Source organism: Populus nigra, chromosome 16 (assembly GCF_951802175.1).
Source record: "Populus nigra chromosome 16, ddPopNigr1.1, whole genome shotgun sequence".
NCBI lineage: Eukaryota > Viridiplantae > Streptophyta > Magnoliopsida > Malpighiales > Salicaceae > Populus > Populus nigra.
In genome coordinates, this window is record NC_084867.1 from 4,541,905 (window position 1) to 4,569,045 (window position 27,141).

The window sequence follows — 27,141 nt, forward strand, 5'->3', positions numbered from 1 at the left end:
TAACACTAGATATATTCACACAAATAAATCTGAATCCTAAATCATAGATAGACTACCAATTAGGAACTCATCAAAACCTTTAAACCACATTTAAAACCACACAAAGTAGCTTACCTCAGGTAGGGTGCGCTAAAAGTGTTAGGGTGTGTTTGGTTTAGTTTTTGTGGTTGAGGTTGTGGTTGGGTACAACCCAATTATACACAAAACTCAACCACAAAAACTAATATTTCTTGCTTTTTATAGCTTTTTAGTGGGTCCAACACCCAAACCTCAACCTCCACCACTAAAACAAACACCCTTTTTAATACCTTTCCTAGCCAAATTCAGTTCCTTATCCTTGAATCTTTGATAAAATCAGTACACCTGAATTTCTTAGCGACCCTAAACCAAATAACTAGGTGATGACTCCAACAACCCCCCGACACCACACGTCCACGTGCGACACACAAAATATTAGAAACTAGATAAAAGACAACTAAAGCTAAGCAAGCTGAAACTAACAAGAAAACAAAGGATATAATATGATTATGAAGCCTAACTTTGATATCAATTGATATGGACATCTTGATTACATGGTCAAACAAACTACAACGAAGTAGATGAAAACCCAGAAAGCTTAAAATCAAGTTTGATAGAACCGTGACCTAGAGGTAACCTTGTACCTAAGTGCCAAAGGTATTGGAAAAAAGACTTTGACCTAGAGATAACCTTGTATCTAAGAACCTTAAGTATGCGAATGATGTCACAAAATTAGTTAATCTTTGATAAGTTAGTGTATGATTTTTGTCTCTGCAAAGAAATGTTGTTTTATCACAAACAAACAAAAGAAAAACTCACGTTTATTCTTCAACTTGCTACCTAAATTTGTAACTAAAAAACATAATATAGTCTCCTCTAACTAGCCCTAATGGATCCCTTTTATGTTGCAAGCTAATGAGCATAAACTAGTAATCAAGTAACATAAATCCAATAATAAAATAAACCCTTAAATAATGTCTAATTGGCCAGAAAATACCCAAATTGAAAATAATTATTCAATATTCAATAAATAAATAAAATAGGATAATAATAACAAAGTCTTTATACTAAAATTCCTCTATGTAGTCCGAACTCCAATTTTTGCATATTCTTAGAAGATTTCAGTCATAACTTCAAATAACTCTTGTCTAGGTGAATTATTGGGCCTACCATTTATAGTAAAAAAGCTTGCGATGTCTAGTTTCCAACTTAACTTGAATATCAAGAAAAGTCCTCATGTAGCTCCAAATATGTCCCAAATAGTACACGAAGGTTTAGTATGTTAGATTCAAGATTCGTCTAGTAACTTCGACCCTCTAAAATAATATGTTCATGAATTGCATTTGACCTGAAAGTTTACTACAATATAGTTCCATGTGTCTAGTATCTCCTTGTAAAATTCTAGCTCGATCTAATGTATGGTTTGATAGATATGTTTGATCTCGTAAAATTGATAAGCAGACCTTTTAAGGCCAAATTCAGACTTGACTTGATTTATATTATAAGAAAAATTAAGTTTAGGACTAAAATTAATTTTTTCCTTTAATTTTGGAAACTAAAAGGACTCAATATCTACAATTTGTAAAGTATAGGAACTATAATAAACGTTTTGTCCAAACTTTTTAAAGCTACTCATTCCCTCCGTGTTTTGTTTTTTACTTTGATCCTTGGTATTTCAATCTCACTTTCCGCCAACAAATTGACTTATAATTTGGTTTAATAAGAAGAAGAAAAAAGCATTGTAAATAGTCCGTCTATAATATCAAATGAGGGGATCTGTATTGCATTTTGCATGGTGAATCCCCACGTATTTTAATTTTCTAGTTAATACTCGGAAAACTTACATATACTTGTAAAATTAAGTTATAGTTAATGACAATCTTCATAAATATATCCATCATATATTTGAAAAAAGTTCTTTTATAGTTTTTAATATGATGATAAAATTATAATATTTAATATATAAGAGTATTTTGTTATTAAATTGAATATACCAATAAACTTGTAAGTAATTTATATATATTTTTATTATTATTTTAAGTGATATTTAAAATTTAGATTGTACATAATTTTTCTAAACATAAAATTAAATAAATAGAAGGTTGGATGTAATTTCCCTGTGCCAATCAATCTTTTTTTTTTTTCATTATCGTGGAGTGTCCAGACTAGCTTGCACGTATCATGACTATTCCTCACGGTCCACTGAGCATCCTGCAAGTCTAATAAACAGATAAGACGCCGTGAAGATAACAAATATACACATAAAAAATCGAACTCAGAACAAGAATAAAACAAGTTACACGATTGATTGAACAGTGAGCCATACATCGAGTGCCTGTGCCAATCAATCTTATGGATAGGTATGGTGGCGTGAACTGAGCACCACTGAGTTCGCGAGATTGTTCTCCCCGCATCTCTCTTTCTCATATAAATAACATTCATTCTTTTCTCTTTTTTCACCCCTCCCCTCTCTCTCTTCCCCCTTCTTTCTGATAAACCCCAAATCAAGATAGAATCATTTCTAACAATAAACCACCCAATGTTGAACTAAAAGGTGCTTATCTTCTTTGCTTTTCCTTTTCTGCTTGTCAAATTTAATTTTGTTATAAGTCTGCATTGTCGGTCAAATGGGTTCTTGTAGAATGGTTCCTTGAACTTAATCCGAGGTGGGCTTGTGGAATTCTTGTCGATTTTTAGAGAATTTGATCGTCAAGGTACAGTTTCTTTTTGCTGTGGTATTGTTCTTCTTCATTTTATTGAGATAAAGATTGTGGTACATCCATTTTAGCACAAGTGTTGTAAGAATTGATATAATCCCTAGTTAAATATGAGATTTTGAGTTAAGGTCAAGGGTGTGGATTGGTCTGGTGATTAATTGAAGAATGGTTTTTGGGTTAGGTTGTTGGTGAATTTAGTATCTGGGTTTTGACGATAATAGTCTGTGTTGGGCTTTTGACGAGCTGTTCAGATTAGATTGCACAACTAGGAATTTGTATTTTGGAAACTGGATTTGGATAGAGTTGAATGAGTAATAAGTAGTTTTGCTAAGTGTTTTGTCTCAATAGGTATATGTGCTGATTGGAAGGATTTTGGTGGAATGTTTATGGGATGAGATGACTTTGATGGGCTACTGGCTATATTTTCACTTTGATCATACAGTTAGGTGAAGATCAGAGATGGCTAGCCCTACGGCAAGCAAAACTAGAAGTGTGCTTGAGGGTTTATTAAGAGAAGGATCGTTTAAATGGCTACTTGGAAAGGGAAGTTCTTTTAATGAAGAATTTGAGGAGATGGAAAGGTCTCCATCAGCTGGCAGGAATTGGATAGCTGAGCTCTCTCCACTTGCTAATGTGGTTGTTCGTAGATGCTCAAAGTAAGTTGTGCTACTCTTTTTGTGTTCTTGCTTGTTCTTTTCCCATGCTGTAGTTTCTGTGCAAATTATGATTCAGTTGATTTGGGAACTTTCTATATAGTTTGACTTTCTATATGACCATCTTGTAGGCTGGTGTTCCCTTTTCACTTAGACAGTCTGATTGCTAACTCAAAGTATATGAATTTCCTTTCTACTGCAATTTTCGTCTCCTTATGGTCAAGGGCTATGATGCAGAATCCTTGGCATTTCTGCTTGTGAACTTCAAGAAAGCTTCAATGCAGAGGCTTCTGATTCCTTAAAGCATCTTTCCTGTTATGCGAGGAACTTTTTGGAATACTGTTGCTTCAGAGCACTGGCTTTATCAACTCAAGTAACTGGTCATCTAGCTGATAAAAAGTTCCGACGGTTGACATATGACATGATGCTAGCTTGGACGACTCCAGCAGCTGCTAGCCAACCATTGCTCAATGTAAAATTCTCCATTTAATCATGCTGACCTTATTCATTTGTTTGTCACTAGATGTCCAAAAGAACATCAAGGTTTTTTTTTTACAACTATGCTGTTTCTCACAATTTTGGCATGGAGATTCACACTTGCTCCCTTCTTGCATGGATATTGTAGAAGGTTTAGAAGAATCTAATGTTGAATTCCAAACATACTCCCACTCCCCCATCCCTCTCAGCTCATGCATGCATGTTGGTCTTTGTGTGCTTGTTACTAGTATCTGCATTTTCCCCTGTCCTTTTGAATGTTTTGGCTAATATGGAGCAATTTTATGTAGAAAGTTTATGGCACCTTACTGTTGATTTGTTAACTGTGGATATTATTTCCTTTTAGGTAGATGAGGACTTAACAGTTGGTCTAGAGGCCTTCTCTCGAATAGCTCCAGCAGTTCCAATCATTGCCAATGTGGTTATCAGTGAAAATCTTTTTGATGTGCTTACTAAGGCAACTGATGGCCGGCTTCAATTCTCCATCTATGACAAGTACCTAAGTGGACTAGAAAGGTAACTTTTCTGTTCGTTAACTGATGGGATGTATAGTACATCGTTTCCAACAAGATCCTTTGTCTGCTTTTAGTTTGTCATGCAGTACGAGCACCTGTCATTTTTTATGTAGTTGCCCAACCAACAAATGCTGAAGTACTTTTGTTTCTCTATATTTACTAAGTTTCTTACTTTTTAGGTTTGCCTAGAATGCTCCTTTTTTCTCATTTATTATTTTCTGTCTGCTTTCTTCCCAGGAACTGAATTTTTTTCATGTACTTATTGTTTGTTAAATCACACAGGAAGAGACTATATCGCAAAATACATCACAAAGAAACAATATGGATTATCAAGAAAGCATACAGCCTTTCTCACAACCCTATCAAAAAATTTATGTCTAAGGAAGGTCACATAAATATCTCACATATCCATTACCACATAGTGAAACATAAAGCTAGATCAGCTAGCAACTTATCCTTATTAGTTGCATTTTGCATAGAGCTTTTAATAGTGTGTCAGGCTTGTTTTGAGTTGATGCCTTTTTTCTTCCTTGATGTTTTTTTCTTGTTATCCTATCAATCTATAGAATATATCGAGTTGGATCTTGTTAGGTGTCGCCATAAAAGCTGACTGAATGATGTGACTAAGATGATGTTTCATTCAGAAATGGCTGTACAATTTTATTTTTGTTTCCTTTTTGACAACCCCGCAATATGTTCTCTTTAAATTATACCTGATTGTAAAGATCATAATATTTCATGTAAAGATTGTGCAATTTACAGTGGCAATTTTTATGTTCAGTAGGATCAATATCTTTTTACACCTGTAATGTTATGTTGTGTAGGCACATACATCCAGGATTTATATTTTATGTTTATATTCTCTACAGGGCAATAAAGAAAATGAAGACTCAATCAGATTCATCACTCCTTTCTACACTGCGATTGTCAAGAAGAGAGAAGATTCTGGAAGTAGATGGAACAGTGACAACCCAACCAGTTCTTGAACATGTTGGAATATCTACATGGCCAGGTAGGTTCATTGGATAAGTGATTTGGTAAATTCATTGTATCTGTTCCCTTCTCTTTGGGAAAAGGAAATCAAGGTAAGGTGTAACATACATTCAAAAGAGGTTATGATATAGACAGATGATAAAATTTCCCCCTACTTCTGATAACTACATGCTGTGCAATATTTGCCTAATTTCTTCTATTTACTGTCATGTGCATACAGGTCGTCTAACTCTCACTGACCATGCACTGTACTTTGAAGCTCTCCGTGTGGTATCCTATGACAAGCCAAAAATATATGATTTGTCAGATGACCTAAAACAGATTATTAAACCTGAATTGACTGGGCCATGGGGTACTCGTCTTTTTGACAAGGCAGTCTTCTATAAATCTATTTCCTTGTAAGGCGTGATTCGTGTTTGTTTTCCTTTCCATTGATGAAACATATGTTTTGGACTTTATTAGCATTAACCTCTAATTGTTTCTCATGTAGATCAGAGCCAGCTGTCATTGAGTTTCCTGAGCTTAAAGGCCATACTCGTCGTGATTACTGGTTGGCAATTATTCGGGAAATTTTATACGTTCACAGATTTATAAAAAAGTTCAAGATCTCTGGAGTTGAGCGGGATGAAGCTCTTTCAAAGGCTGTGCTTGGAATTCTGCGACTTCAAGCAATTCAAGAAATTAGTGCTGTAAATTCTGTTTGCTGTGAAACTCTTCTCATGTTTAATCTTTGTGATCAACTTCCTGGTGGAGATTTGATACTGGAAACCCTGGCAAACATGTCCTCCATAAGGGAACTAGATCGGACTAACAATTATAATGCTGGAGGTGGGATGTATTCAATCTCTTCCTTGGCCATGGTTTCCAATTTAGGGTTTGTGCTAGGAACAAGTTCAAGTGATCTTAATGAGGCTGGGCTTGTTGTTGGTGAGATAGCTGTGGGAGAGATGAGTTCATTGGAGAAGGTGGTTAAGGAATCTCAAAACAGCTACAAAAAAACTGTGCTAGCACAAGAAACAGTTAATGGAGTTAAAGTAGATGGCATTGATACCAATGTGGCAGTAATGAAGGTGATGCTAGTTATAGTACTAAGTAACTCTGAGTTTCAATTTTAGCAAGCACATTTGCTTCCTTGTTCCATCTGCCTCTATTCCTTTCCATCATCAATGTCATGTTAAAACATTAGAATGACTGGAAATGGAGATGTTTGCTGACAAGGCTAAGAACTATAAATTACCCTAGAGGAATTAGTAACGGCTTTTTTGTGCCTGAATTCTTTCTGCTGTTTACATTATTTGAAATAAAGTTGCCAAGAATATATTGAGTTTTTTGGTGTGACAACAGGCCATTTTCTTAAGCTCTTTTATATAGTACCTTCAATAATCTTTCTAATATTCCTTGTAAACATCTGGTGTTCACAGGAGTTACTTCTCCCTGTTATGGAAGTTGGGAAGTGGCTTATTTCCTTGATACACTGGGATGACCCTATGAAGTCTTTGGTGTTCTGTTTGGTTCTCACTTATGTCGTTTGGAGGTAAGACATTAATTACATTATTGCTTACTGTTGGGCTTGAGTATAAATGTATGATTAGTCAGAGACTATAATGATGCAAAATCATCAAGTTATCCTAATAGTAGTGGAGTTTTTGTTTATCGACACTGCTGTGTAGTTCATATAAATGGCTGAAGGATTAAACATGGATGGAAATCACTGGTTATATTTAAATGCGATAAAGGGTGCATTTGATATTTTAATTTCTTTGGAAGTGCTCTCTTTAGACTAGCAAAGCTATGAATGCAATATGTAGTATGTTGAATTCCTTGCTGGATTACCTAGAATTAAGAAATGTAGCCTGCCCCTTATTTGCCTGTCCTTTGGGCTCTAAACCAAATTATGCCTTTTTCATTTGCTTTGTACCGTCTAGAAGGTTGGGATGATAGTTTTCTCTTCAATCTTAAAAAAAAAAAAAAAAAATCCACTTCTTTTTCTCTTTTCTTGATTTGCGAAGACCTCAAATGCATTAACCTAGCTTGAAAGTTTAGGTTCTTTATCATAATTTACCTTCACTACTAGTTTTCATCATAAAAAACAAATGAAACAAAATCGTGTTAAAGAACAAACTTTTCATGGTCAACTGTATTAGAAACCGAATCAAACAATAATTTTATGTGATTTCCAAATACTTCCAACCTGCCCCAGTTTAGCTGTTGGGGACTGGGATTTTGTTAGGATGGAAACATGAATTACACAGTTACTGACATCATCTTGTGTGTGAAATGGTTTATTCATGGATGCATTCTGTGCACCAACAGAAGATTGAATTGCATAATGGGTTTTTTTTTTTGAAATACAGATTTGGTAGCCATTTCAAATTTGCCTTCCATGAGATTTGAATATGATGGTCATGTCAGAACTATCTTTTTTTCCCACTAGAGGTTTTTTCAGATGTAAATAATGAATGGTGGGACTCTGGTTATTGGATTCAGAAAGAGCATTCATTAACTTTCTCCCATGGATTCCTATTTGATTTCATGGCCCATCGAAGCCACTTTGAGTAATGTGCTAAACTGATTTATGGGTGAATCTTTCTAAAATATTAGCTAGTTATATATCTAATCATATATATCAAAATGTTTCTGGATTAATAAGAAGCATATTTGATCTTGGATGAAAACCTAGGTGCAATTATGTAAATTTCTTTTTGAGAGGCATATATATATATATATGTGTGTGTGTGTGTGTGTGTGTGTGTGTGTGTATACAAGGGTACATGCATTCACAGTTGTTGAAAGAGAGTGTTACAGAGGAGGAAGTTCCTGAAAGGGGGAGAGATTTCTCTGTAGGATGCTGATTTCTCTTCAATGTTACGGAGACAGTTATTTCCTTTAGCAAGTACTTACTGGATCTGCATTTTAGGGGATGGCTGAGCTATGCCTTTGGATTGATGACCATCTTTCTTGCTATCTTTATGGTGCTCACACGATTGTGTAACCAAGGAAGGCCTGTTGATAAACTCAAGGTAATAGCACCTCCACCAATGAACACGGTGGAGCAGCTTTTAGCTGTTCAGAATGCTATTTCTCAAGCTGAACAGTTCATCCAGGATGGAAACATTATCCTCCTCAAGTTTCGTGCCTTGCTGTTGTCCATTTTCCCACAGGTTACTCTCTGTCACTCTCCTTGCGGGCCAGCATGTCTTATCTTTTCTAATTTTTACCTTCTTCATATGTCATAAATCATAAGTGCATTAGGAGTATAATTACACGTCAATTCTCCATGTTCTATTCAAATTACTCAACTGCATGCTGCTTTTGGGTGTTTATGTAATTACAAGGCAAGCGAGAAATTTGCGTTCACTCTCCTGTGTGTTGCTTTGATCGTGATTTTCGTACCTAGCAAGTACATTACTCTGTTGATCTTTTTGGAGACATTTACAAGATATTCACCTCCAAGGAAAGCAAGCACAGAAAGATGGACAAGGAGATTAAGAGAGTGGTGGTTCAGTATACCGGCAGCTCCTGTTGTTCTTGAAAGAGAAAAGGAAGACAAAAAGAAGAAGTAAAGGTGTTCCCTTTTATACATGTACAGTTATGTTTCCACAGAATCATCTGTGCGAGTGTAAATCTCAACCACGGAAGAAGAATCGTTATGAGGAAAACAAAGAGTTTAAAAGGTTCATGTTTTACTACTACGTACGTACAAGGGCTTGTTTAGTTTCAATGAATGCGTGTCTGCTGGAAAATGGTTATTTTTCAGAAAGGGTTTATGTAAAGTGAATTATTTTATGTTCTTTATTAGTGTTTTAAAAAATAAGTTTTTAAATATTTTTTATTGTTTAGTTATGTCATACAAAATAATTTATTTATTTTATTGTATGATAAATAATAAAGTTAAAGGATGAAATTAAAAAAAAATTAATTTTATAAATTATTTCAAATAAAATTAAAAGAATAAAGATTAAATATGATATATAAAAGAATAAGGATAAAATTTAATAAATAAAAGAAATTCAATTAAGATAAGGATAAAAAAAATCAAATTTAAAAAAGAACTTAAAAAAAAATCAAAATGAAATATAAAGTAATTAAAAAATTAAAGATTAAATTTGATATAATTAATAAATAATAAGATGCTTTTGAATTTCTCATAGCTTTTTAGAAAGTATTTTTTGTTTAAAATAAAACAAAAATACTTTTCAAGAGAGCAAGTCAAATATTTCTTCGACTAAAAAGTGTTTTTCATTAACTAACTTTTTTAATAATTTTTTTTATTAGTTTCTAATAATAAATAAATAAATAAATAAAGAAAAATTAAAAAACAATTTCCAAAAAATTAAGCACTCTCCATAACCACATTAGTTTCATCATCTGGGCATCTTATTGTTCCTTTAAATTAAGTATAGAGCTAAAGCTAAATCCAAAACTGGATCCTAAATAATTTAGGAACACTTAGCTTAGCTAACTAAAAAAAAAAAACAGAATCTGAATTCGAATTAGAGTTACACTTGCATGGAGAAAAACAGCTGTTCTGAATCTCTGTCTTGTCAAGAGTAGATGTATATATATGTTTGATTCAACAATATATGTATTATTTTCTAACGGTAATTCCCGCTTTAACTACTTGAGGTGAAATCAACTGTACGTAAAATATTGAAACGGCACGCTTTCTTTTTGGAACTGTATGCAGCTGCCGTTTATCCTCATTGAGCTGTCGTCATCTTTACAATCCATAACTTTGCTATAATTTAAATTTGAAACCAACGTAAGATTCTCGATATGGTTTTCTTTTGCAGACATGAACACACAAAATAATTACTACCTCATGCAAAAACATACAGAAGCAATGTTCTTTGCAAACCAAGAATATCAGTATTTTCCCTTGATGATGGAGAAGCTATATATATATATATGGTAAAAAGGTTACAAGCAATAATTCTCAAGAACAATTAGCAAATCTCAACTACTTATACACAGAACAAAATGAAACATCGTTTAACAATTTATTTCTGAAATTGAAAAAAAAGAATGAATAGGTACGTATCAGAGCTTTTATTGACACTAAAACCAGAAGAAGAAAAAGATTCTGCCAAGAGACTGTCTTCTCTCCAAAATCAGAAGAAAGAAAACTAATAATACCCGCAGAACTACTCATTAGTTTTCACCTCCAAGGCAGAAGTTGCTGAGATCATATTTGGAGAAGGAAAGAAATAAAGGATCCGTAGTATAGTTATTATAGCATGGCTGGTTTGCGCATAGAAACTCAGCTAAATTAGGTGTAAAGATTGGAATATTAGTCATGTAATTAGGATGGCGAGGCATAAAACATTGTCCACGATCACCAATGCTCCCATAATTCTCATGATCAGTAATAGCTGAAGACGATTCATTATCATCGTTAATCTTCACCTTCTTGTTTTCCTCCTTCGCCACCACCCTATAACCATTTTCTTTCCTTACTTGAGGTGCCGACGGGTCATCCTCGGACTGCGATAAGCCCGTTAGTTTTTGCACCAATGCCATGAAATCCTTAGGGTTTGTGTGGATGATTTTGGGCGAGTGGGTGTAGATGATCACCGGATGGGGCTTGATGGGACCTGTAACAGCTAGCGAAGACGCGGAGGATGAAGATGACGACGGCGGTGATGGAAATGATTTTTTGATAATGTGAGAGTCCTTGCTGACTTTCAAGGGTGGTGGTGGGTACATATCCTTGGTCTTTGCTTTGTGATCATGGAGATTTGCTGGGCTCATAATCCCTTTTCTTTTTATCACTCTCTAGCTGGCTAGGGCAAAGGGCGAGCCAGCTTTGAGGGGTGAACAAAGATAAATTAATTAATTATTTTGCACCTGAATTTGTGGTTTTGAGCGGTGGTGGTGGTGGTGTTGTAGGGGAGGAGGTGGGGGCCAACAAAAAAATATTATATTATATATATATATATATATATATATATATATATATATATATATATATATATATATATATATATATATATATATAGACTGAGAGAGAGAGAGAGCGTAATTTAGGAATGACAGGACGGGTATTATGGTGATGCCAAGTGGATGCGGGAAGGGTATTATGGTAAGTTTGAAATAGGCATGTGAAAAAGGAGTTAGTTGCCTGTTAAGGAGGATGTTAAAACGGGAGTGGTGATGTTAACACGTGTTCAGGCTACCGGATATTTCGGCAAATCTATATCTGTCTGTTGATTTCTAGGAAGCCAGGATTTCTCCTCTTCTTTACGATCCTAGGCGCTTTCTGCACCTAGGAGATCATATATATATATATATATATATATATATGCCCCGCGATGATATTATTTTTAAAATTTATTTTTATTTAATTTTATTATCATAAAATGAAAAATCTCTTTAAAAAATTTGTATTTTTTTTTATTTTCACACCACATGTCTTTTTTTATTTATTAATAACAATGCCTTTTGTAATTAAAAAAACCAGGTAATTAAAATAAATATTTATAAGAATTCTAAAGAAAAGATGTGTTTCTTGAACAAACACTCTATTTTTTTTACAAAAGAATATCTTTTTTTTATTAGAAGCATATATAGTTTTTTAAATAAAAACTAATCATGAAATGTAAAACTCAACAAAAAAAAAATCATGTTTTGATGATTTTTTATAGAAATGTATGAAACATTAAAAGAATAGTTAATTTTAAAAAATATATAAAAATTCACAATAAAATATAATATATATTATTCTAATTTAATATCCATGTAAATTTATTTTTTAAAAAAATTACATATTAGATTCATATATAATTATTCATAAAATAATTGCTAATATTATTATAAAAAAATCAAATTATATTTAGAAATTATGGTATAGTCATATGATGTATTTCTTGAAATATACTTTCTTTTGAGTCTAGTTTTTTCATCTTATGTATAGCTAAAAACAAACGACGAGTCATTTTCATAAGCTATCTCTGTAAATTTTTTAATGATTTGAATCAAGGAGAAAAAAGTGTTTTTCTTCAGCTAAAACTCCCTTTTCCTTTTACATATATATTTTGACAAAAGCATGTCTTTATTAGAATAATGGTATTTAAAATAAAAAATAATCATGATATAAAAAGCAAGTTTTAATAATAAAAAATCATATCTTAATAATCTTTGATCAATTAATTCAAGAAAACTATATAAAAATTCATAAAAATTAGAAAGATATAATATACTTTTATTAGTAAAATTTACGGGGACAGTAAACTATATCTCGTTGTTTTGTGTAATATGTATTCGAATGAATTAAGGACAAGAAAGTGTTACAAATTTCTCTTACCTCTCTCTACATTAATTTTTTTTTTAATTTTTATACAGCATTCTCATATCTCATATTTTTTAAAAGGTAAAATTAGTTTCGTTTAGAATTTTTATTACCCCTTTTAATAAATACACTTTTTAGAAATAAAAAAATATAATGTGCTTTAACTGCTAGACCAAAACTTCAGTCTCTTTATATAAATATAAACATAATTAGTGAGAATATTGTTATTAAATTTGTAAAATACAGTAACACATTTTTCTAATATATTAAAATTAATTTAAAATTCTATTAGTAAAAAAGGCTAGTTCAATTTTATAAAGAATACATTAAAAAAATAATTAACTTTATTAATTATTTTTTATTAATATGAATGTCCGGACTAGCTTGTGCGTACCTTAATATGAATGTCCGGATCAGCTTGTGCGTATCTTGGCTAATTTTATTAGTCTTAAAGTTAACAACCATATAATTTTTTAGTGGTTATTATATTAGCAATTACATGATTTAAATAACAAATTACAAGAAAAATAATTATTGTAATTCCAAGCTTTTATAGATGTATCAACTGCTCTAAGGTTTACTGTATTAACTTTGATCATAAATAATGATGATTTCTAAGTTCTAACTGTCCAAATCGATATGAAGAATTAGGACACGTGGACCACGTTCACCAATAATAAATTCTTGATGGGTCCGACCGACCACTAAAGATCTGAACCATATACATTAATTAATTAATTAGAGAAAGCAAAACTCAAATGATTAAAAAACTGAAATTTAAATTAGGACCGCCAAGTTTATCCTTATTTTATTTTTTTTATGAAAAAAATCATTGATTGATATATAAACAGGTATTTTTAATATGGAATAAAAATATAATTTCCAGAGAAATTTAGGTGAGATTATTAGTATTAAATAAAAGAATATGAGAACACAGCATTGGTAGTTGTTCGGACAAAACAAAACCGTTTGTTAACACAAGTATACAAAGTTCGTCAGCTTAAAGGAGTTCAAAAAAAAAAAAAAAACGAATGCCTTTTCTTATTTTCTTGCTGACTTGTGGACCTTTCATGTTACTCTCTCTCCAGTCTCCACTATGGAAACACAAAGTCCAGTCTCTTCAAGTTCCCATCTTTAACCGTTAAAATTTCCTTCCAAGTGCCTTTTGAAGGTAACAATTCTCTCACACTTTCCAGGAAATTAATGGCCTTTTGTTTCATGGGGATATACAGTTAACTATGGATCATGGTATATGAGGATATTATCGTGAAGGTGTAGGTTTTGTATTTACTTAAAAAAATGGGAAGAAGAAAGGGTAGGGCCGGTTTCAAAGTTGAAGAGCTTTTGGAGTTCTTTAATCATCTCTTGGAGGAAAAGCCCTCTATTGCTTTCTTAATCCCCTTGCTTTTGGTTTGTTGGGGTATTGAGAAATGGGTTTTCTCTTTCTCCAATTGGGTTCCTCTTGTCGTTGCTATCTGGGCTACTTTTCAGGCAAGTCCTTCAATTCACTTTTCTCCCGCTTTAACTTGCTTTTTTTGGTCTTAAATGTCTATTTTGGATGGTGATGCAGTTTTGTCTGATTATTATTTTCTTTAGTTTAGATTTTATTTCATTTGTCATGAAACTTTTGTACTTGAAAAGTTTTATATGATGGGATGTTAAAATTGGGGATATACTTTGTTGAATTCTTGAGGTCTCATGAATCTCTTATTCATTTATTTTCAAAAAAAGCTGCTGCATTTAGGTGTGATTTACTAGAGAAGGACAACTTTATGTAGTTGAAAATCTTTAAATGCAAGTACATTTTATATTTTCTAAATTATGCACAGGCTTATCACTCTTCCCCCCAGTGTAAACAAATGTTGTGATCACTGTTTATTGTTGCCCACCCTTTTCCTTTTTTCGGTTAGACTTCTAATCTAGCAGTGGTTCCTAGATTAACAACATTACTTGCATCACTTTTTAGATAAATATGGGTTGCCATTGCAGAGTTGGGTTCCTCTTGTTCTTTCAGCACAGCATGTGAAATGCAGTAAAATGAAATTATTGTTTTCCCTCTGTAGTATTGCAGTCATCAACAGAGACTTCTTGTGGAAGACCTAAACAAGAAGTGGAAGCGAGTTGTATTGAACACCTTGGTATCTCTTCTTTCTTTGTTCTCTTCTGTGATTACCCAAAATTTCGTGTTAACTAGGTTCAGTCTAATAATCTGTTCACATATTTGCATAGCCAATAACGCCATTGGAACACTGTGAGTGGCTGAACAAGCTGTTGATGGAAATTTGGACCAGCTATATGAACCCAAAGCTTGCAACAAGATTCTCATCCATTGTTGAGGTAAGGATTTGTGGATCGTTTTTAATTGGCTTGTGTCATATAATCACTTTTACTGAAAATTTTCTATCCTATGCCAAGGTTTATTTGTTCATTATTGTCTGAACTCCAAGATGTCTGCTGGCTGTGTTTATATTTATGCCATCTAAATTTCCTTATGATCTTCTTGTTTAAAAGCTAAAAGAAAAGGCACATTCCAAATGTCTGCTCTTTGTGGGGTTTTGTGAATGACACAGTGGCAGGACTACAGTTGTGCAGTGGCTTTCTTATACCACAAGAAAATCATCTAGGAAAATGAAGCTGCAATAAAAGTGATTTCCCATCACACTCTTGTTTCCTAACTTACTAGAAAGGGGCTCTAGAACTCTGAATCATTGCCACTTTGTCATAAGTTCTTGGGAATCGATCATAAGAATACATAATCATTTGAAAAATGGTGGTTGATTGATTTGGTATCACACTTCTATTTCTTTCCTACTAGAAAGGGGGCCAAGGCATTGTTCCTACCTTTTGATATTTGTTTTTGCTATTTTTTAATCTAAATGAACTTTCTCTTGCATATATGAAGGTGTACTCATGCACACACTTGCTTGTATTTATGGTTCTTTGTGAGATCAAACAAAAAAGTTCAACATTTTTCTTTGCAGAAACGTTTAAAACAACGCAGGTCGAAGCTCATTGTAAGTGATATACTTTTTTTCTCCTCTATTAATTTCCATGAAAATATAAGTTAAGATTAACATTATTGTACATGTTTCCTGAGAAAATATTACCCTTCATGTAGGAAAAAATTGAGTTGCAGGAATTTTCACTTGGTTCATGCCCACCTTCTCTGGGTCCACATGGGACTTGTTGGTCAACTTCAGGTCATCAGGTTTGGTTCCATTTTCACTTTCTGAATTTTGTTTTCCATTTTATCCCTTCGTATAGCTTGGAAGGTATCTACATATAATTTACCTATTGCTTGCTAATATTACCTTACATCTAAATGTTAATCAACAAGGTCAACCACTGTTTTTTTTCTGTTTATTGTCTTACAAGCAACGTTATGTCTCTGTGCCTTTCGAAAATTTCTGATGCATTTGGTGGATCCAGTTATTCATTTAGTGCAAAAGAGAGTTGGAGTATGCAAGTGCTCGTGTTGAAATATTACATTAATGATGTTAATTATTGGCCTATCGTATATGTTCTAGTAATCAACAGTGTGCATTTTGACATTGACTTTACTAAATATGTGGAATAGCAATAAAGTTCCAACAAGAAATACTGAAGTTCACAGCAAAGAATGACTGAGTATCACAACAGTTTACAAAATTTAAGTCTTTTATGAAACTGCATGGAAAAAGTCAATCTATCTTATCTTAATTAGTTCATTATTGAGCCTTTCATGAGTTGAATTTAGTTGTTCACTAGACAAGCTCATCAATACATTCCAACTAGACTTGTTACTATGAAACTCGTGCTATTTCCAAACAACAAAAATGACCTCAAAGGAACCTTCAACAATCAAAGAGAAACAAAATTATGGAGTTTGTTAATTTGATTGCATCCTGAACCCGTATTGGTATGAATTTGTAAATAACATACAATTGTCTCTTCTTCAGTACTCAATGATGCAAGTATAGGAATGGAAATTGCTCTAGAGATACGAGGAAAAGTAATACCATTGGGAGCCTATGATTCAACGGGCATTGCATTTTGGTCTGCATTCTGTTCCACTTTGTTATGGACGTATGAGTTATTGATTAAGCTAGGCACCGGATGGTGAGAAGTGAGAACCAGTGCTTGAAGGGACTAAGCAAAGAATGACTTACTTTCACAACATCTTACAAAAAGTTAAGTCTTTGATGAAACTACATGCAAAAAGTCAATCTAGCTTATCTTAAATAGTTCATTATTGAGGCTTTCATGAGTTGAATTTAGTTGTTCACTAGACAAGCTCATCAATACATTCCAACTAGACTTGTTACAATGAAACTCGTGCTAGTTCCAAACAACAAAAATGATCTCAAAGGATCTTTTAACAATCAAAGAGAAACCAAATTATGGAGCTTGTTAATTTGATTGCATCCTGAACCCATATTGTTATGAATTTGTAAAGAACATGCAATTGTCTCTGCTTTAGCACTCACTGATGCAGTATAGGAATGGAAATTGCTCTAGAGATACGAGGAAAAGTTATTCCATTGGGAGCCTATGATTCAATGGGCATTTCATTTTGGTTTGCCTTTTATTCCACTTTGTTATGGATGTATGAGTTAGTGATTAAGCTAGGCATGGGATGATGAGAAGTGAGAACCGGTGCTCAAGGTGACTGATTGATGAAACTGCATGGAAGAAGTCAATCTAGCTTTTCTTAAGTAGTTCATTATTGAGCCTTTCATGAGTTGAATTTAGTTGTTCACTAGAAAAGCTCATCAATATATTCCAACTAGACTTGTTACTATGAAACTCATGCTAGTTCCAAACAACAAAAATCACCTCAAAGGATCCTTTAACGAGCAAAGAGAAACCAAATTATGGAGTTTGTTAATTTGATTGCATCCTGAACCCATATTGGTATGAATTTTTAAAGAACATGCAATTGCCTTTGCTTGTGCTTGCAATTGCTCGGAAGATGCAAGCTAAAGTTATTCCATTGGGAGCCTATGATCCAATGGGCATTGCATTTTGGTCTGCCTTCTCTTCCACTTTGTTATGGACATATGAGTTAATGCTTAAGTTAGGCACAAGATGATGAGAAGTGAGAACTGGTGCTCGAGGTGATTGAGTCTGATGTAATTAAGGTGGCTGATGAGCCAACTGCCAAATGAAAAATTAAGTCATCTGACTTATAGAGTGTTTGACATTCAAGTTGAAACTACTTTTCGTTAAAATTTGAATTTTTTTTGCTTCAAGTTTTTTTTTAGTGTTTTTGAATAGTTTTGATGTGCTTATGTCAAAAATGAATTTTAAAAAATAAAAAAATATTTTATTTTAATGTATTTCCAAGTGAAAAGTAACTTGAAAAACAACATCTATCATACTCCCAAACACTCTCTTAGAACAACGACTGAGCATTTTTGTTGAAATGTAAGGTGTTTAATGAAGAAAGAAAGGGGAAAGTTAAAGCACAATATATAGGTTATATAGAGGAATATAATTTCTACCAAATTGTTCCAGTGATTTTTCTAACTTGATGTGTTATTCCCCCCTTCAAACAGTAATTTTTTTCTCATATTTTCACATTGTATTTTTTATGCATTTTGACAGCGAATTATGAATTTGGGTTTTGATTGGGATACCAGTGACATGAGCATTTTGTTGCTGGCTAAGCTGGCAAAGCCATTAATGGGAACTGCTCGGATTGTTATAAACAGTCTCCACATCAAGGGTGAGGTATGTAAAATCATTTATGTTTTCTGCACTTTAAATAATTTTGTGTTGGCACTGGTTGATTGATCAAAATGTATATGGCTAATGGCTTGATTTTATGTGTTCCTCATGGATATCGACACCAGAAAATGAGTGTCAAAGAACCATCAAGTATCTTTTACGTGACCTTCCCTCATTTGTTTGTCAGGATCAGTTATTTGTACATATTAGTTTTTTTTTTCCCCTTTGGCTACACTCTCTCTCTCTCTCTCTCTCTCACACACAAACACACAAAAAAAGAAGAAGCAAACACACACATGGCGGTGATTTAATAAATGCTATTGACCAAATAAAGCATTTCAATGTCAGCATACAAAAGTAAGTTTATAAGTTGGTAATGATGGTCACATTCTCTCAGCCCAATGATGTTTTGTTACATCATTTCCTATGTTAGCCTATAGCTCCTTTATATGCCACCATAAACATTCCATGATCTCATTCCCGGGGAACAATTTGTAAGTTTGTGCCCCAATTCTTTCTCACTCTTTTCCTCTCCTCTGCTTCATACTCTTCTTCCTTTCTCCCTCTCCCTTTCCGACCACTTTAAAATTCGAAGCTCTAAGTAGTTTTGAAGTGCTTCTAGTAATTGTAAAAAATGCTTCTTCTCAACGCATCCATATCCTTGAGATCTTCCACTCCTTCCTTATTGCTTGGGATTTATCTGCAAAATTTCGCAAATATCTGAAAATTCATTGCTGTGGGAGATGAACATTTGGAAATGCATTTTCTATACTGTTTACAATGTGGAGCTACTCAAGGGAGAGGATATAGGTTCTGTACTTGGGAGATATGCAAGCATGGAATACTTTTTTCAAACATTTTTTTATTAATATCGTTACAATCCTATTTGGGACTGTCAATTTTTGTTGTGCATTTAATTTCTTGTTTCTTAAGCGAGCAATTCCTAAATTTCGGATTTTATTTGGCTTTCAAGTGCATCAGTTTTTTCCTTTTGAGGTTGCTTTTTAATCTCTCATCCTTTTTTTTTTTAACAGCTTCTCTTGATGCCAATTCTGGACGGGAGAGCAGTTTTGTACTCATTTGTGTCAACTCCTGAAGTAAGAATAGGAGTTGCTTTTGGAAGTGGAGGAAGCCAGTCACTACCTACCACAGAGCTGCCCGGCATTTCTTCTTGGCTGGTGTTTTTTATTTTTTATTTTTTATTTTTTAACTTATTGTATTCACATGAATAGGTAGTAAATTTTATATTATTTCTGTTTTCATTATTATTATTATTACATGGAATTTTCTTGCCTCTATTCTAGCCTCTTGAATTAAGTATTTAGAATTCATCATGTTTCTTTTTAGCTAACTTACAACATGTACGGTATTTAGTAGTTCATAATGATGTATCTTGCTGTACTTCCTTAATTGTGTTTGTTCTATTCTGCCTCTATTCTAGTTCTTCCAGTACTATTGGTCTTATTAGTGTTTGTTCTTCTTTTTCTTTAAAATTTCAGGTCAAGGTTTTAACTGACACCTTAGTTAAGACAATGGTTGAGCCTCACCGTCGTTGTTACTGTTTACCAGCAATAGATTTAAGGAAAAAGGCTGTTGGTGGAATTGTATATGTGTCAGTCATCTCAGCTAGAAAACTTTCTAGAAGTAACCCGAGAGGAAGCCCACCAAGAAGGGAACAAAGTCATTCGTTAAATTGTAGTTTGGTAGAGCATTTTGATGATAAAGATCTGCGAACATTTGTGGAGGTCGAACTTGGACAATTAACAAGGAGAACAGATGTGAGGCCAGGCTCAAGCCCTAGATGGGATTCAACATTTAACATGGTCTTACATGAAGATACAGGAACTCTTCGGTTACATCTTTACAACTGCCCACCGAACAGTGTGAAGTATGATTATCTAGCAAGTTGTGAGATCAAGGTACATGCTGACTCTTATTTTGTGTAAATTATAGAGCAACAGGTCACTTTCATTGGGTTTACTTATTGTGTGAGTTTCAGCCTTTTGTCACATGTTTGAAACATTAGCCAAAAGTTGGCGTACAGCATGCAATTATTTTTTGTTATCGTTGTAGGAGATTGATGTTTTCAAATGAGGGGAAGTTTTTTATTTCTTAATTAGTTAAACCATCATAAGCACCCTATATTGGTCATCACAGGATATTTTTCTGAATTTTTCATGAATAATTTCATCGCAAAAACTTAGGAGCTTAAATCTTATTGTTCTTTATTAAATTACCACTAAACTTTAATTGATTGATTTTCTTTGTCATTGAGTAATTTTTTTTAATACACATATTATGTAAATTTGTAAACTACATCATTCATGCCTTGTAGATTGTAATGCACGAAGTCAAAAGACTGCAATGTTAAAATGCGTTACCATTGCAGCCAAGTCTCCTAAAAGAAAGACTTAACATTTTCAAGCATTATATATATCTCCAAAAATGAAACGAAAGCAGGGCCAAGCTTTAGAAATAAACGTGACTCTAAATTCATGGATGCAACAAGAGTGTGTGCTTTTGACTTGTATTGCCTGAAATTTGTTCATCTAGACATCCCTGATTTTTTTCCTTCAGAAAATTTTCTGTGTTTCAATTAATTTAGCATCTTTTTTTCTTGGTTTGTACAAGCAGATGAAGTATGCTGCAGATGATTCAACAGCGTTTTGGGCAATTGGACCTGACTCTGGTGTAATTGCCAAACATGCTGAGTTTTGTGGAAAGGAAGTTGAAATGGTGGTTCCATTTGAGGGAGTTACTTCAGGAGAGGTAGCACATGAAATTTTTTATTGTGACTAGTTACTTGTTTTTGAGTTGCTGTGTTGTATCGATATCTCTCTCTTGTTGTGCGTAAGAGAAGCTAGATATGGAGTATTAAAGCCTTGACTAGCCTTAGGTCATCTTTTGTTGCATCAATTGTAAAATTTCAGCTGCTGTAGAGACTAGTTTGAATCCCAGATAAAATCAAATGTGGTTGATTTTGTTTCCTTTGGATGGAGTTCTAGACTAAATTGTGATACAACTTTGCACCCGCACAAGCATAGACAACTGTTGGTTTCAAATTTTGAGTATTAGATAACATGCAGTTCTTTTTTTTAAACTTTCACTGTGTTATATGCAATTGATGTCAAGTAACTCATTCTAACTTGTGTCAGTAGAGGAGTTAATGATGATAACTAAGCCATTTCTCTTGTTTATATGCATGTGGTAGTTGACTGTCAAGCTTGTAGTAAAAGAATGGCAGTTCTCTGATGGTTCCCTTAGCTTGAACAAGTTCAATGTTAGCTCTCAGAAGTCGATGTATGGATCATCAAATCTTCTTTCAAGAACAGGAAGGAAGATTAATGTGGCTATCATGGAGGGAAAAGATCTTATTTCAAAAGAAAGATCTGGAAAGTGTGATCCATATGTTAAACTGCAGTATGGAAAGGTAGGATTCTATGTTCTTCATATATGATGAATTTGAACCTGAAGTGGACCCATATGTATGGCAAAACTACATAAATGCTTCATGAGAGTATTTATGTTTGATTCTGATCATGCTTCTAACCTATCTCCTCAGGTCCTACAGAAAACACGGACTGCACACAATTCTAATCCTTTCTGGAATCAGAAGTTCGAATTTGATGAGATAGTAGATGACGGATGCCTTAAGATTAAATGCTACAGCGAAGAAACCTTTGGAGATGAAAACATTGGTAGTGCACGAGTGAATTTAGAAGGTTTGCTGGAGGGATCAATCAGGGACATATGGGTTCCCCTTGAAAGAGTGAATTCAGGAGAATTAAGGCTTCAAATAGAAGCAGTCAGAGTCAATGACTCTGAAGGATCACGGGTATGATTATATCATATTTAAGGTTTAACAATACTGTATTTCCTGCAGTTTACTAAAATGCATTTTGAAAATCAAAAAGCCATTTCATGGCATTAAAAATTAAGGCAGTCACCTGACACCATAATAATGTTTGAAAGATGCAAAAGCTTATTTCATCTGGACATGCGAAGTTGTGTTGACCTGTAGACATGTAAAACATATTAGGCTGACTTGCTTGCTTGCTTCGCTGATGTATATCAGTCTTTGAAGTTCAGATGTGTTCGTAACCAGCTTGTTTTTAAGAGTGCAAACAAGCTGTAGCATTACCAAGCTATTACGAACAGCTTGTTGTCAGCAATCTAATGTTCTGAAATCCTTATAGCTAATGATATTATTGTTTTTTTGTTCCTCGAATATGCTTAGGGTTCTGTCTCAGGTTCATTCAATGGTTGGATTGAACTTATCCTTGTTGAAGCAAAAGATCTTATTGCTGCTGATATTAGAGGGACAAGTGATCCATATGTGAGGGTGCAGTATGGAAGCTTGAAGAAGAGAACAAAGGTATGTGGTCTGGTTTCTGCCCTGCTGTTGCTTCTGTTGGATGTTACAACACTACAATCACTTACCTACCGTGCCTTGCATTGCTTTTCAGGTTATGTACAAAACTCTGAATCCTCAATGGAATCAGACCTTGGAGTTCCCTGATGATGGCAGTCCCTTAGAGTTGCATGTGAAAGACTATAATGCCTTGCTTCCAACCTATAGTATAGGTGATTGTGTTGTAGAGTATCAGGGATTGCCTCCAAACCAGACGTCTGACAAGTGGATACCTCTCCAAGGAGTAACAAGGGGAGAGATCCACGTTCGGATAACTAGGAAAGTTCCAGAACTACAAACAAGAAGCAGTTTGGAGGCTGATGCGTCTTTAACCAAATCACACCAAATTTCTAACCAGGTGATGATAATGTGTTACAGGATGATAATCATGTACACCACCTCTAGATCAATCAATTTGACATTCTCAAGCTCTTTATTTTGTATAATCACTGATGCTGTTTCTATATTTAAGCTTTCTACAGGATCCCTTAATTTAAGCTAGTGACCAATATTTAACGATGCCATGTGATTATCTCCTTCTTTGCAACACATTGAGTTTTTTTCAGTCCATACTTTTATTTTTGCTCTTTTTATTGGATCCATGATGAAATCTTATCTGATTATTTTGTTTTTCATGAATTAACATATGCTTTCAAGTCTGAAGTTGTTTCTTTGAATGGGTTTTGACCAGATGAAACAATCGATGATCAAGTTGCAGTCTTTGATTGAGAATGGCAGCCTGGAGGGTCTCTCGACAGCCTGGAGCGAGATGCAAAGCCTAGAGGACATACAAGAAGAGTACACGGTACAGCTCGAGACTGAGCAAATGCTTCTACTTAACAAGATAAAGGAGCTTGGTCAGGAAATTATGAGCTCATCATCTTCCTTGAGCACAAGATCTTCTGGATTTTGAGGACCCATGTTAGTTTACTGGCTACTCATAATTAATTACACCTTAGTATTAGAGGGGGGGCCCAACTCTATAATTGTATATTATGTGAAGCTTATAAACTCAGATCAGGAATATCAAGTAAAGAAATCGGGCCTTCATGTTTCACAATACTCATGCCATTCCTCGTGTTAGATTTTATTATAAAAACAATTATTTTTTAAAATGTTTTTTAGTTTAAAAATATATATTTTTATTTTTTTGAATTTATTTCTAACATAATTACATTAAATGATCTAAAATCAACAAAAGAAATAATAATTTGAAGCAAAAAAAAAAACTTTTAAATTTTTTCAAACACTTTAAAAACACCAAAATAATATTTGTAAAAATCAAAATTGTAAATGAGTGACAATATTAACTGCATTTGAAATGAGTTTGCTGGAAGAAGTATTTTTGAAGCTTAGACGAAATGGTTACTCAAACATCAACCCAGAACCTGAATTGCTTTTTGACCTTCACCAGCAATGTTTTCTAAACAGTAATGATTACCATTTTGAAATGGAAAAAAACTAAAAAATCAGTCAAAGCTAAGACAATAACAGTTCATCACTATCTTGTTCAATTCCACTAAGTTTTTGATGGGGCTCGGTGGAATACGTTTTTAAAAATTTCTCAAATAAAAAAAATATATATTTAAACTTGGTTAAAAACCTCTTGAATAAAACATATATATTTAATCTTAGTTAACAGTTAAAATATGATTCGGAGTTAACTAAGATGACGTGATTTTCAAAAGAATAATAAGAAAAAAAAAACACCAAACTATATTCCTTTTTAATAATTTTCAGAAGAGAAGAAAAAAGTATTTTAACTGATTCAAGCCCAAGACATCCCTACAATGTAGTTTTTGTCCAAAATGTTACCAAATTTCAAGGCTCATGTCACATTTCACCTAAGAGAAAAAATACCCGTAAAACCCCGACAACAAAAAATCTTACCATAACTGTCTTCTCTTTCAACCCCTCTAGCTGAAAAACACAATAAAAGTCTCTTTACTTCAACCTTTAGACATTCTCACCTTCCAAACAAAAACCTTGTCGGATAACACATGAAACACAAACTTGTAGAAGAAATATCATAAAATGCCCTTCACAACTGCAAAATTAACAAAATCACAACTATGAACTAAAACCCCTACATTTCAATACCTAAAAAAACCCTTCACTATTTCAACTTCATTTTAACATATAACTAACCGAATCCCTAAAAATCCAACAAAAAAAAACACTAATTGGATCTTCAAATGGGACCTTTTTGCTAGGATACTTGCATGCAAATCCAATAAGACAAAAGATAAGGGATATGATAAAATGAGAAATGAGACACATAAGAATGTACGTAGTTCACCTAAATTTAGCTACATCTACATGCAAGTATAGAAGGATTTTACTAAATAATGTGAGAATTACAACCTCCCTCTATTAATAGGAGAACAATTGAGAATCTCTCTATTAATAAGAGTAAATACCTCACTTACTCTATGAGATTAGTAAAGGAGAGCAAGGATGGACGACTTACAATGCTTATTGAAGAAATAAATAAACTTATTGTTAACTTAAGAGCGATATCCTAACGCTAAAAAGATGCGAAACATTCACATCGTATTGAACATTTAAAAGAATTGGAAGCTAATTTACTTGAGATGGGTTCTTCAATGAATGAAATTCCGCTTGACTCATATCCTAAGAAAAATGACATCATTGATTCTGATCTTAATGATGTCATTATTGAATGTAGGCTATTAATGCTTCCTTTTAAGAAGCTATAATCAAATATAAATGGACCTATTAGGAATTCAAAGATGTCAAATTCTAAAACTAAGAGAGGGAAGGCTAAAAATTTGTTGGTTTCTGATGACTTATTGGAGAAAGTGAAGGGCAATAACTTAGTGAATAAAAAGTATGAGATGTGATTAAATTACTTCATGGAGTTCTCTGACAACATATTTAGAGTTGTTATGGATAATTACATGAATGATGATGGTGATACTGACATTGCTCACCATGATCTTGTATTTGGTGAGTTAGCCGAGAGGAGAGAAAAAAATAGACAGACCAATGTGAATAAAAAATTAGTGTTGAGGGAAAAACAAAAAAAAAACGAGAGATTTTATGCAAGTGACAGGGTTATAAATAATGTTTTTTTTATACTAACAAGCCTATATAAAATAATGTTGTTGATTCTTTATTGCATGATTATTTAAACATATTGCCCGTTAATAGTGTTTCTATTGTTGATTTGATGATGAATCCTTTTGAGAAAAAAAAAGAATGATGAGAATCAACAAATAATATCAAAGGATTCATTAGAGGTATCAATTAGGCCTATTACAAATTATAAAACTAATAATATCAAAGATGAATTTAATGGTTTAAGTCAAGATGTTTGGGTTAAAAAGATGCAAATTTATCAAAAATGAACTTTCATGTATGTTTTGGGCCATATCTCAAGCTAAAGATATAATTTTTTGTGATTTCAATTGGTTTGAAAACTAGACATATTAAGCTTTTAATATGTTTTATGTAGTATAAATAAAGTTATTTACTTTGTATTTAGTTTTTTTAAACTTGGTTTTATTTCAAAATAATATTATATGTGTGTGAAGTTGCTTATACTCTTGGTTCCTCGTAAGACTCTTTAGGACTTATCAAATATTAATTGTCTTTATGGTATTCTTCCTTGTACTTCTAGCTCTTGATTCTCTATAATCAATGGGTCGAGGTCTTTCATCCAGTAACTTTGGTTCCTTGGTTAAGGTAATCATTGGGTCAAGATTTTTTATCAATCTGATTTTAGTTTTCTTAGGTTATTTCTATTTTGTTTATGGTTTCAAGGATTCTTATCCTCTAGACTTGCATCACCTTGTTTTCACCACCTTCATTGTAGAGAAAGAGTATTCTGTGTTAGGTGCATGAAGAGTTAAGATTAGTTGAATTAATCTATTATTTAAATAATATTATTTTTTTTTATCTCTTAGAAGCTTTCATTACTCTATTCAACTAAGAAAAAGTAAATAATTTATGAAACTTTGGATTTTTTGGTAAATCAAGGTCATAATGTTATAATTGAAACTTCAAATGAAGTTTCTCTTGCTCACTAAAATCTTTAGGATAAAGCTTTTTAGCCAAATTGCATACATCATCAACTTTGAATGAGATATAAGAATTTTGAGGACATAATACTGAACTTAAAATATAAAGCTTAATTGTTTGATCACAAAATTTATTAACTCTTGCAATCAAAAATCAATTGCAGTTATAAATATATCAATTTTGAGAAGATGTTCTAAAGTTGTGAGAAATTCACTTTTATGAGGAGACTTGTCATAAGCTCTTGTATATTGTGCTTTAAAATTAGGAATATCAATATCATTCTATACACAAAATACTT

The 27,141-nt window shown here is 33.2% G+C and overlaps 3 protein-coding genes across 7 annotated transcripts; 2 read left to right on the forward strand and 1 right to left on the reverse strand.

Moving 5' to 3' along the window:
- The first annotated feature begins 2,355 nt into the window (after positions 1–2,355).
- Positions 2,356–9,216, forward strand: LOC133675647 (uncharacterized). 4 transcript variants are annotated; one of them, XM_062097085.1, is made up of 10 exons: positions 2,356–2,732; positions 3,084–3,391; positions 3,626–3,860; positions 4,230–4,399; positions 5,268–5,410; positions 5,612–5,789; positions 5,882–6,461; positions 6,813–6,925; positions 8,309–8,552; positions 8,727–9,216. In XM_062097085.1, exons 2-10 carry the CDS (start codon positions 3,195–3,197, stop codon positions 8,952–8,954), a joined length of 2,088 nt encoding a protein of 695 aa, XP_061953069.1. In that variant the 5' UTR covers positions 2,356–2,732; positions 3,084–3,194; the 3' UTR covers positions 8,955–9,216. The 4 variants fall into 4 exon arrangements, with proteins under 4 accessions (XP_061953069.1, XP_061953068.1, XP_061953070.1 ...); XM_062097084.1 differs by having other exon boundaries at positions 3,178–3,391; XM_062097086.1 differs by having other exon boundaries at positions 2,356–2,572.
- A 1,326-nt stretch (positions 9,217–10,542) lies between these two features.
- LOC133675784 (VQ motif-containing protein 20-like) lies at positions 10,543–11,142 on the reverse strand. Its single transcript, XM_062097261.1, has one exon. The coding sequence runs from the start codon at positions 11,140–11,142 to the stop codon at positions 10,543–10,545; it is 600 nt and encodes a 199-aa protein (XP_061953245.1).
- A 2,562-nt stretch (positions 11,143–13,704) lies between these two features.
- On the forward strand, positions 13,705–23,859 carry LOC133675872 (synaptotagmin-4-like). Of its 2 annotated transcripts, none has more exons than XM_062097401.1 (14): positions 13,705–14,170; positions 14,743–14,817; positions 14,909–15,016; positions 15,661–15,693; positions 15,798–15,887; positions 18,266–18,391; positions 19,423–19,566; positions 19,888–20,307; positions 21,023–21,157; positions 21,600–21,818; positions 21,951–22,223; positions 22,626–22,763; positions 22,855–23,157; positions 23,491–23,859. In XM_062097401.1, the coding sequence occupies exons 1-14, from the start codon at positions 13,979–13,981 to the stop codon at positions 23,710–23,712; spliced, it is 2,478 nt and encodes an 825-aa protein (XP_061953385.1). In that variant the 5' UTR covers positions 13,705–13,978; the 3' UTR covers positions 23,713–23,859. The 2 variants fall into 2 exon arrangements, with proteins under 2 accessions (XP_061953385.1, XP_061953386.1); XM_062097402.1 differs by having other exon boundaries at positions 13,709–13,850.
- Positions 23,860–27,141: the final 3,282 nt, after the last annotated feature.